The sequence below is a fragment of the Medicago truncatula genome, chromosome 3, assembly GCF_003473485.1.
Source record: "Medicago truncatula cultivar Jemalong A17 chromosome 3, MtrunA17r5.0-ANR, whole genome shotgun sequence".
Classification (NCBI taxonomy): domain Eukaryota; kingdom Viridiplantae; phylum Streptophyta; class Magnoliopsida; order Fabales; family Fabaceae; genus Medicago; species Medicago truncatula.
Genome location: NC_053044.1, coordinates 55,153,297 through 55,165,594, shown reverse-complemented (window position 1 = coordinate 55,165,594; position 12,298 = coordinate 55,153,297). Strand labels below are relative to the sequence as shown.

The 12,298-nt window shown below is 31.4% G+C and overlaps 1 protein-coding gene across 1 annotated transcript; it reads right to left on the bottom strand.

Annotated features, from left to right (window-relative positions):
* Positions 1-326: 326 nt before the first annotated feature.
* Positions 327-12,065, bottom strand: LOC11425987 (F-box/LRR-repeat protein 4). The gene is made up of 4 exons (XM_039832121.1): positions 12,010-12,065; positions 11,837-11,909; positions 4,172-5,910; positions 327-648 (listed from the first exon to the last, which is right to left on the bottom strand). The coding sequence occupies exons 1-3, from the start codon at positions 12,063-12,065 to the stop codon at positions 4,207-4,209; spliced, it is 1,833 nt and encodes a 610-aa protein (XP_039688055.1). The 3' UTR covers positions 327-648; positions 4,172-4,206.
* Between the last annotated feature and the right edge of the window lie 233 nt (positions 12,066-12,298).

Sequence of the window (12,298 nt, the reverse complement as noted above, 5' to 3'; positions counted from 1 at the left end):
GCAGTATAAACACCTGACTATCAACTTTTTCTCATGGGAAAATAAGAATTCTCCTAAAAAATACATAAATCCCATCGTGAGAAGGACTATAAGATATCAAATTACTATGTTTGTTGATGGGTAGCGCTTTAATATATCTTTGAATAAGGCACTATATTGGAAGACTGAAATTTATAGGTCAAAAACAATTTAAATTTTTTACCAACAACGAAAGAGGTTAAGGAGTATGAATCCCTTATCGTCATATAATCACAACTAGACTGATTTAGAATAAGATGTATTTCTCAATACTGAGAGACTTGCATATGTGACAAAATGACTATATCTTGAAGTGACAAAAATGTTTAAAACTTTTCCAATTTTCATCACGCACAGCATGGATTCCCACTTTAGTATATGGTTTCATGTTCATAGTGATTAAGATTTAGAAAAGCTACAGGTGTGCATATGTTTTAGCATATCCCTTGTAAACCAAATTTCAGCTGTCATAATTCAAATACTCAATATTGAGAACAAAGCTAAAAGGAAAGCATCTTAAGTAGTTAATAAATTTGAAGTACTATTGATATTCTCGTAGTAATCTCTCAACTTCATCACTGTTTTGCCTTCCTGCCCACATATTCCAACGTATGCATCAGTCATTTGGATCTGATACAATTTAGTATAAGAAGCATTTTCAGTTGCAGCAATTGTAAATTAAATAAAGCAGATAAAAATAATTCTTAAAGAAGAGTTCATGTTGAATCCCATGCTTAACATAATGAAACTACTTTTTCAAGTAACATAATTGTAAGTCTATCATGTTTGTGACCTCTTTCAGTTTTCTTTCCATAATTTCTATGTAATTTACTTGTATTTAGAATCTAAAACCCACAAATTATATTTTGAAAGCAGACTAATTGGTAACAAAGCAAAATCTATTTTAGACTAAAGTTTTCAATGAAGGAAGTTCATTTTGTTGGCATCCTAACAGGTTAAATGTGAAACTGTGGCATAACACATAAACAAAGTAGCTGTTGATATCAATGATTTATCATAATGAGAAACTAAAGGCAGGGCAAAACAAATAAATTCGTGACAATAGAAACAAATTGTGTACATCTATGAAAAATAAAACATTATTTACTGTAAAAAGTGACAAACATGACCTAGATAGAAACTAATTTGTATTAAGTAAATACACCGTCATCTTTCTAAGTAAGTGGTAAAATACATTTTGCCAAGTCGATACAACATACACATAATATTTTTGTGCAAAGTCATGAAGCAGGAAACATCAATGCGACTATAAATATTATGAAATTTGTATTAGTTTTATGGACAAAACGAAAAGGACAAACTCCATAGTAAAGATATCGTAATGAGAGTTTTAATTTTCTTTGGGAAAACACTAAAAAATGGCTTCAAGTTCTTCAATAACAGAGCTTAACCACACAAAAATGCCAACGACACAACGTGAACATAATACGCAACTCATATTTTGACTTTCTTCAAATAGTGGAATAGAGACAAAGGAAACCGAAATTCAAAAATCAAGTATAAGAAGCAATCCATACCAGAAGTTGTCTTCCTAATCTTCAGACTAATGCCTACAATTAATTTTCTGCACAAAAAATAGATGAATATGATTTAAATGAAACAATATTTGACAAAAATGAGATCGGAAGAAGAAAAAAGTGTTAATGAATATAGACAAGAATGAGAAGAAAAAAAAAAGTTGTGGTAAGGAGATAAAAGAAGACTGAAATCCAAAGTTGTGAAAAAGAAACACCTCTATCAGTTTAGCAGAGACAAAAACTTTAGCAGAGGAGAGAAGAAAAAGGCTTAAGTTTTTTTTTTTTTTAAGAAGCTAAATCAGACCATCCAAATTAGTACCGGAGAGAATCGAATCTGAAACCTTGAGGAAGAGCACACTCCCAGATCCAAGTCAATACCATCGGACTAACCCAAGTGGGTTAGAAAAAGGCTCAAGTTAAGTAAGCTCAATATCCTTAAGTGTATTTTAAAGCAATCAATGAATAGAACTTGACATGACTTTTAGCATGAGTGTACTGATACCATTGAACGAAAAACCATGAATATATTTTAAAAAGGAATGTATTTGGTATTTTCATATGCAAAGGCGGAGCTAGGTGGGGAAAGGGGATGGTCATGGCCTCCCCAAAGTCTCAAAAATTTCATTTTTAATAGGTATAAACACATTTTTAGCTAAATGTTATATTATATATAGTAATGTTTACATCATAAGTCATACATTTACAGTCCAGCACAGCAGTAATCCATCTCGCCTTTGAGCTTTTGGTTGTGTGTTCGATCCTTGGACCGTTCATTTTTAATCTTTCAAAAATATTGCAAAATGCAATATACAAACATCCCAGCCATTTGACCTAGGGCTTTAGATTGTAATTACTGTGACATATTAAATATATATAGTAAAATTATGGCCTCTTCATAAAAAAATTATATTGAATTTATTCTGTAGTTAATTTTAACAAGAAATTCTTCTACTTAACCATCAGAGAGCTTGTAAAACAAAGGGATCTATCATTTTGTTGAAGGCTTTGTTTCTCCATCAGATTATTATTTTCTTTGATTCAAAGAAATAATCTAGCTTAACATTAGAGCATCTCGAGTAAAATAACAAAGTGATGTAATTTTAACATTACTTCCAAGCACTAACAACAAATGAAACTAAAATTATTTACACAACATGTTATATGTATATTCTAAAACTAAAACCACAAAACATCCCTACATGAATGAAACAAACCACTGTTCCCTAAAAGAATGAAATCACAGACAAATCACAGGACATAAGTTATGTAACTCTAATATTAAGTCTTTCATCGGTTATATATGAAAATTTTAAAACAAATTTCATGAAGCAAACATACAAAAATGACTGATTTTCGAAGCAAAACTAAACCCACAGGATCGCAAGAATAAGGATCAATTTCTTATCTGACTTCTTCCATAATTTATATATAGACTACTAATCAGTTTATTCAACAAGGCTCAAACATTGTTGAACATCGAAACTAGTAGATCAGAAAAAATGTATTAGAACCAAAATGCAACATGTACTACTTACAATATTAATTTATGTCGGTAGATTGGATCATCAAGGGAAAAGTACTTAAGCAGAAAATTTGACTTGATTTCAAGCGATTTGATTGCTTTTATATATATTCATATTTCTCTATTTTTTGTGTATGCTGCAAACACTAATGGGTAAGAAAAAGTTTACACAATATTTTCTCAAGTATCTAAGGAATTAGAGGATAATCAATAACTCATTTTGTAGAATAATATCAACACTAAACCATATAAGAATATTCATAGCTTGCAAAGTTGAATCAAATTAGAAATCAAGCTTAACTGCTGAATTGTATTATTTCCGATTCTACCAAAGAAACGGCCATATCCATGAATATCTACAGAATCCAGTGGTTAAATAATTAGTTCAGTTGGGCCAATTATGTTTGGGATTTCTAATCACATGTATGTCTATCTACACCACCTCTAATTCTCTTACATATATAATAAAAATAAAAATAAACAGAAAACTCTTAAGCATGTAAGGAAAAAGGTAAATAAACCGCTAGTTGCTGGTCTAAAGTGGAATATATAATCCACATGTTAAATTATGGCAGGGCAGAGCAGGAACATGAAGTATACAATAGCTGTAAGTTTTGTCCAAAAAGAAATAACATAAAGTTGGATATCAAAAGTTGATAGAAACCACGGAAAACTAAGAAAAGTAACAACAGAGAAAAGTGTGAAACTCATGTTGCCAATGAATTATTTAAGCTATATAATTCGAGGCAAAGCTAACAAAAGCAAAACAATTTAAAACTGCATATAGCCCCCAAGTGGTGTTGATGGCGGAAGGCCAAAAATCCGCCATATAAACATGTCATTGCAGCCAATGGCACCTGCATGGCGGCACCGGTATTCCTTCATATAATTGCTTATGGTTTTTGCTAAAAATCCGCCATTTAACAACACCCTAAATAACTGTTAGCATTACACTGTACATTATATAAAAATATTACACTTACTTGGGGAATTATCATCCATAGACTGATGAGTAAATGCACATTTGTAAGTTGACATTTAAAAAATGCAATTTCTTAAAGAATTAAATCTTAAAAAAAAAGAAAAAACTAACAGAGTTCAAACTTTCAGCACAGCACTTTCAAAATACTAGTAAAGAAGGCGATCTTGTTCTCTCAATTGTGTGCAGTTTTCAACCACATGTTTCACTCCCTTCTCCTTGACATTATCACAATGTTCCAGTAATAGTTGCAAAAGCCCGCAACAATTCTTTGAGATCGCATAGAGTGTTTTATCATCAACTTTTGTAAATGACAAGTCTAACACCTCCAGCTTCGGAACTGCAAAGTTCATTCCAAGTAGCTTCACTCTTGAACATTCGGATAGGTTCAAATGCCTAATCTTAGAACATCTCCTTAAAACTTCACAGACACCTTTAGATATGCGATTGCAAGAATTAAAATCAAGCAGCTGCAAATTGGGGAAAATGGAAGCAAACATTATGATGCTTTCATCACTTAACCATGTATTTTCACCCAGATAGAGAGACTTTAATTGAGGGTATACACCAAAGTCCACCAAAGAATCAGAATTCTCTACACAATCCGTCCCAATGTTTTCCATTTTGATCTCACCAAGTGAAGGACAATACCTAGCAAGAGTAAGCAAGGCTGATTTGGTGAGCTTAGGACAACCACTAAGGTTTATGGACACCAAATTACTAAGAAACAAAGACAAATTTACAACATGTATATCATTCAGAAAACCAGCATCTTGAAGATCCAAATGTTTCAAACGTTGACAGTTGGATACCAAACAAATGATTCCAGCATAACTATAGCCCGTGCAAATTTGAAGGACAAGCCTTTTCAAAAGAAGACCTTCCCTTGCAATCGAGTAGAGCAACTCATCAGAGATTTTCAAACGCTTCAAATCAAGAGAAGTCAAACCCTTCAAACTCACCAACGAATCAATAAAATGTATATTATTGAATACTGAATTGTTAGGAGTGGTGGAAAAGGATAAAGACGTCAATGTTGGTCTTTCACGGAGAGCAGAAGTGACTCCTGCATTGGTTATTTGATCACAGTCAAACATGATGACATCTTGGAGAAGCTTACAGTTGCATAGAAGGTGGAAAAGCGATTGATTGTTTATGGGACAGCCAGAAAAATTAACCTTACGCAGTTTGAAAAGAGCAAGTGAAAGTGCTTGTATCCCATCACGAAAGCTAGAGGAATTTTTGTTGCAATATGTGGGGTAACTGAGGTCGAGTTCTTCGAGCAATGGGAAACATTCCGCAATGAGTAGCAAATGAGAACTGTTAAGAGAACGATAAGCATCAATGTGGGAACAAGTGAGAGATGTCAAAGTTGTAATCTTTTGTGAAAAAACTCGCAACCCATTTGTAGGAAAGGTAAGCTGTTTGGAGAGATTAAGTGATGTGAGTTTCAATGGGAAACGAGAGATTTTGCGAAGAAACTGGTCAATGTCAGTGTGGTAATTGTAGTAGCGTGCGAGGTTGAGAGAGTTGAGATTGGTGTACCTTTTGAGACTACGAAGTTCTTTTGGGTGATAGACATTGAGTGAGAATCGGAAACGGTGGGTGATGGAGAGGAACTGTTTGGAAACGATGGAGAGAGAATTCAAGTTGCGACGGTTGTTTTCTTCGTCATCATCATTGTTGATGATGAATTTGAAGATAGATTCCCAACATGAATTCTCTTCGTCATCATCATGGTTGATGTTGAATCTGAAACCGTTTGTTGTGCAGATTTCAGATGACAAGTTTTCTTCCTCTTCATTGTGGAGTGAATGGTTTAAATTCAAATCAGCGATGAGATTAGGGTGAAACTAAAAAGGGAAGAAACCATGAAAACGAAGACAACAGGACAAATAAACCTTATTATTACACTAAGAAGGTGGTGTGTTTTACGCTTTTGTCGCTTCTATTGTTTTTCCATTTTTTTTAGATGATTTCAATATTTTTTTTTATTTATTTACAAGTAGCTTAATTTTTTAAAGTGAATAAGTTGGATGTTTTGATTTTAACATCGACATTTACATATAATAATATATATTTTTATCAATTGAATTATGCTCACATGGACTTTTATTCTGAGATTAAGAGTTTATTTATACAAGAAACACTAGTAAGACTTTATTTGTGGAAATAATTCTACAAGCTAGTAATTCTTTTTAATCATTATGGCTTTGTTTGAAAAAATATATATATTAGATAATGCATAAGTTAACATACTGACTTTATAAGCTGACGTAGTTTATAGTTTACGGTGGATAAAATAGTTAGTTAAAATTATAATGCTTGATAAAATTAACAGATGCACTAGTTTTTTGTTTTTTTTTGGTTAACAAGATATTAGTATGAATTTTTCACCGATGTTTAGAAGTGACTAATCGACGTCGAAAATATGTGGTATATAAGGTGGATTCCCCCCTTTCAACTAGATTTTATTCACACGCATTAGTTAGAAATCGAACCACTAACCACTAGTTTGAGAGGTTCAAGACCCTTACCATTTGGACCAATCCATTGTTGGTAGCAGATGAACTAACTTATGAATATAAAACGACACAAAAGCAATGGTTAAATATGTTTTGTTCCCTAAAATATACTAATTTTTCGTTCTAGTCCATTTAAAAATATTCTTCGACTTTTAATCCCTATAAAAATTTTAGTCACCACTTTTGCTCCGTATTTTTAAGACAATCATGTGTAGCATTTGTATTTTTCTATAAAATTGTACAGAAATGCGTAGATTGTTGTAAAAATCTATCCCTAAAAAATAAACTTTTTAATATAACATGAATTTTTAACCGCAAAAAATATAAAAATTTATATTTAATTCATATTTTGTTAAAAACAAATTGAAGACATTTTTATAATATTGTAAACTTTCTAAAAAAAACTATTTAAAAATATGAATTGTATATATTAGTTTACTTAAAAAGAGGGACCAATAGTAAAGATGGAAAACTTTTGAGAGACTAAAAGCCGAATAAATTTGTTAGGGATAGTAAAACAAAAAGTTTGTACATTTAGGCTCTGTTTGATAAAAATCAATTATAAGCTAGCTGATAGCTGAAAAGCTAGCTGATAACTGATGACTAATTGTTAATAGCTTATAGCTGAAAAGCTCGCTTATTAAAAATAATGTGTTTGGTAACATTAGTTGTTGAAGTGACTGATTAATATAAAATGACATGTTTGTTTATTTCTTTTTTTAATAAATTTTATACATAATTTTTTTACTTTTTCAATTCTTTTTTAAATATTTAAATTAATTTCAAATTAATTTCAACTCTAAGATGATAAATGTTTTTTATGAATTCAATTAATATTTTGTATTTAACTAAAATGACTTCACTATTTATTGTAGATTTTGTTTAAAATTATATATTATATTATATGAATTAAAAGCAACGTAAAAAAAAAAGGGAACAAAGAAAATATATAAAAAAAAACTACAACATGAGTGGTACAAGGGGCTGGTTGCCCAAAATATAAGATTCTAAGAACGATATTTTGAACCATATAAAAATTAAATAAAAAATTCAAATAGATAGCAACATGAGACCGTATTAAAAAAAAAAAGTTTAAATGTGTCATTGGTCCCTGCACTTTCATCATATTTTGGCATTAGTCCCTGCACTTTTTTTTGTTTGGCATCGGTCCCTGCACTTTGTAAAAATATTGGTATTGGTCCCTCTATTAACTTTCTGTTCAAAAAAAACACAAAACTATTGGTATTGGTCCCTGCACTTTATAAAAATATTGGTATTGGTCCATGCACTTTGTAAAAATATTGATATTGGTGCCACGTGGCACTCCGTTGGTTTTGTGTTTTTTTTTTTAACAGAAAGTTAACAGATGGATCAATACCAATATTTTTACAAAGTGCAGGGACCAATGTCAAAAAAAAAAAGTGCAGGGACCAATGACACATTTAAACCAAAAATAAAATAAAAATAACCGAAGAACCATATTTCCAACCAAACAATCAATAAAAATTCAAATAAAAAGCAATTTATAAGGCAACCGTAAAAAAAACATTAACACAACGTGAGAAGTTTTTCTTTATCGTGGGTAGTTTTTTTCAATAAAAAATAATATTAAAGGGTAGAAATGAAAGAAAATGTGAAAAGCTATCAGCTATAAGCTAAAATGCTACTTGAAAAAACTTTTCAAAAAAAGCTATAAGCTCGTGAGAAAAGCTTGTTACCAAACACATCACGTTTTCATCCAACAAGCTTATAAGTTAATCCAATAAATTGTAAGCTAACTTTTTTGTGTTACTAAACACAACCTTATAGAAACCAAAACATATTTAACTCTAAAAACAAATATGTTTGATTAATATTCAATTTTTTTCAAATAAAAGAACATGTATAAATTGGAGAAAAAAATGATAAGTTGTAAGCTATTTTTTTTTACTTATGATAGAACTCTATTTATCGGATTTCTATACTCCCTCCATTTCAATAAGCTAATTTGATTTTTTAGGTTCATTTAATTAATGATGTATGTGGTTCATAATATGAATCACATACATCATTAATTGAATGAACCTAAAAAGTCAAACTTGCTTATATTTAGGAACGGAATGAGCATGTGGACAAAACTTATGTGTATTTTCTTATATGTTTTTTTTTTTTTAGCTAAAATATGGTTCTAGTCCCTGCAAATATGCCTCGTTTTGGTTTTAGCCTTTATAAAAAAATATTGTTTTTTGTCCTGCAAAATTTTTTGTTTTTGAAAATAGTCCCTTGCAGGGACCAAAACCTACAAAATGGGTCCAGTCATCATGTGCCACGTATGCAAATCATCACAAAAATGGGGTCAGGGACTATTTTAAAAAACAAAAAATTTTGCAGGGACCAAAAACAATTTTTTTTTTTTACAGGGACTAAAACCAAAACGAGACATATTTGCAGGAACTAGAACCATATTTTAGCCTTTTTTTCCAGTAAAAAGAGGTTGGAAGCAAAGAGCAACCAACCAAAACTATATTAGAAAAAGAAAGAGAAAATACAAAAGGGAAGGGACTAGGCCGAAACTCTCAAGGTCAAGAAATTCTAAAGTTAGTCCAACCCAACTTGTTTTTTACAAAAGAATCTAAGATGAAATCAGGAACTTCTTGACAGTAAAACATAGAGTTTAAAGATAAGTAATAATTAGCCAAAAGGTTAGCTACTTGGTTTCCCTCTCTTAAGATGCGAGTTACCATACAATTTAGGCTATTAACCAATGTCATCACATTGTTCCAACGATTTCTTAAGGACCAAGGAATCTAACTAGAATTCTTTGAAGTAAGCACTACAAGAGAGGAGTCTGTTTCAATCCAAATGTTTTTCCTGTTTTTTTTACTTGCATGTTCCAACGATTTCTTAAGGATCAAGGAATCTGACTAAAATTCTTTGAAGCAAGCACTACAGGAGAGGAGTCTGTTTCAATCCAAATATCTTTAAAAGCATTACTGATTCCCAAAGGCTCAGAGAAACTATAAAGAAAATATGCTTTGTGATCCCTAAAAATACCTCCACAATTTTCTTATATGCTTTTCACGTGGTTCTTCGCATAAAAAACACACAGCTACCACATCAAAAGCATATGCACGGATGTTTTGTTCCTTTTAAATTAGACTTTATGAACTTTATAAATGTCCAAAATTCACTTAAAAATGACAAAAATGATACTTTTTTATTAAAAAAATAGATTTTTTTTCCTTAAAAAAAAAAATGAAACGCCAGTTACTCATGATAAACAACACTTTTTATTTTTCGGTCTAAGTTTTAAAACCTATTACTATTTTTTTTTTTTGGTCTTATACCTATTACTATTATTGAGTTGCATCAGTATTTTATTTTGGTAAATATTGTTTTTATTCTATGTGAAAAACTCATCAAAACTTGTACCCAAACAAAAAAAAATGAGATAATAGATATTTTGATCCATGAATTTGTAACGAGTAGTCATAATAATCTTTAAATATATTAAAATAGTCATTGGTTGTTCGTTATTTTAATCAAAATAGTCTCTTACGTTAATATGTTACGTTAATATTATTACATGAGCCCCTGAATACACTTATTTATTTTCATATTAGTCATTGTAAGTATTTAATTATTGTCATATCAATCTCTATATAAAAATAGTCAATGTCAACATTGAAAAACTATTTTAACGTCAAATATTAATTTGACTGACGAAATATACAATAAGAGATTATATTAAAATTTTGATACATTGAATGATTATCGTTACTACTCATTACACAATCAAAAACTAAAATGACTGTTTGAAAAAAAAGAAAAAAAACTCATCAAAACTTGGGGCCCGCAATAGAAACTTAGGATCATAGAATTGGATTATACAATCAGTGATTATATTAAAATTTTGATACATTCAATAATTATCGTAATTATTCATTACACACGATCAGAAATCAAAATGACGGATTGAAAAAGAAGAAAAAAACTCATCGAAACTTGGGGCCCGCAATAGAAACGTCGGATCATAGAATTGGATAGCCCACCCGTCGAAAATATATATGTACCACAACCGGGGCCAGTCACATGCCACATGCAATGCAATGTTATACGCGTATTCTTTACCCTTCCCTACCATCATTGACAAAGAAATTGTGCAAGTTTAAAGGATGTAACTCAAGTGCATTGTTTAAGAAGATGGGTAAGGTATAGTATCTTTTTGAGATTTGCTTCGTAGGACCTTCATTGCTCAAAAGTAGTGAAAAATGAAAATACTACTCGGAAGATAATTTTCGATAGATTATACAAGCAAATCAAACGCTATAAAAAGAGGATGAGGAACTCAAAGACGACTTAAACATCTACCATATCCTTTTAAGAGATTTGGATACAATTGTGGAAAAAATTAAGAGTTGCGTGAATGATATGACATTACTATTAAAATTCAATGGTCTCCTCGACTTATAAAAAATATATCCTCTAAAAAAAACTTATAAAAAATGAGTGGTGATACATGTACACCCCATGTGGCAATATACCTCTTACACCCACACACAATCCTGACATGTGGCAAGGAAAAGGAAGAGGAGATGAAAGAGAAAGTATGGTTGTGAGATGAAATTACTAAAATGTCCATAATGCATGAGGTGTACAATAGGGTGTATGATTAAAGGGTGTTTATGTAATATTTTCCATAAAAAAATTGAGTTTTTCAAAGGAGCTCCAGTTTAATTTTTAAGATCAAAATTGCAGTTTTGTCAAAATAGGGAGATCAACATTGCATTGATTTTTTTTAATGACTAAAATTGAGTTTTTCGAAGGAGAAGTTAGAGAATAAAGAGTATGCACATAAAGTGTAATGTATGCTTACACATACATCTAATTAAAATCAATCCTTTTGGCTTTTGTCATGTCATATTTTAGTAACTTTTAAACAATTTAATTAATCAATAAAGCAAAACCACCCACACCCACTTGTTCTATGTGCATGTTTGATATCGTGGATCACTGCGATTCTAACATGATACTAGACATGTGCTTTATCCCTCCTCATATACCACGTTGCAGAAACCAACCCACAATGATCATTCTCTCACTTTCAATTTCATATACCCCATCCTCCTTGTTTCTCGTTGGCGTCAGGCCAACAAATACAACTCCTCTAGTCTCTCTTCATATTCAAAGCTCAAATTTGGTCTCTCTCTGAAACTAGACTTGTTCTTCATTGTGATCAGTTAAAGTACATGACTTGTTGGTCGTGAAAGTTCACATCGTCCTTGATGTTGCAAGTGATGCCAACACTAATGGTGGTGTTGCTTATGGCAGGGTCGGAGAGATCTAAACTAGGGAAAGGTAGAGGTATGCCACAAATTGGTAATAGATGTCTGCTCAGATGTAGTGTGGTTCCATAACAACCACGAACATCGAAAAGTCTACAACAACCTGTCGTCGTCATGTTCTTTCTTCTCGCACTGAAAAGCTGCATCTTGCAATACCATCCTCGTCACTCGACCATGAGTCACTAACACCAAAAGGTCTTCGTCGTTGACGGTTATGTCAACCGTCGTTGCTATTCTACTACTCCCGTTGTTGTGACAAGCAAGTTACAGGGAGGCAGAGATGAGAAAATGAATTGAATATTGCAAAAACGTAAAAAGGGAATGAAAACCAAAATTAGGGATATGATTGATTACTCGTTGGATCGTTTTATTTTAAAAATAACATAACTAAT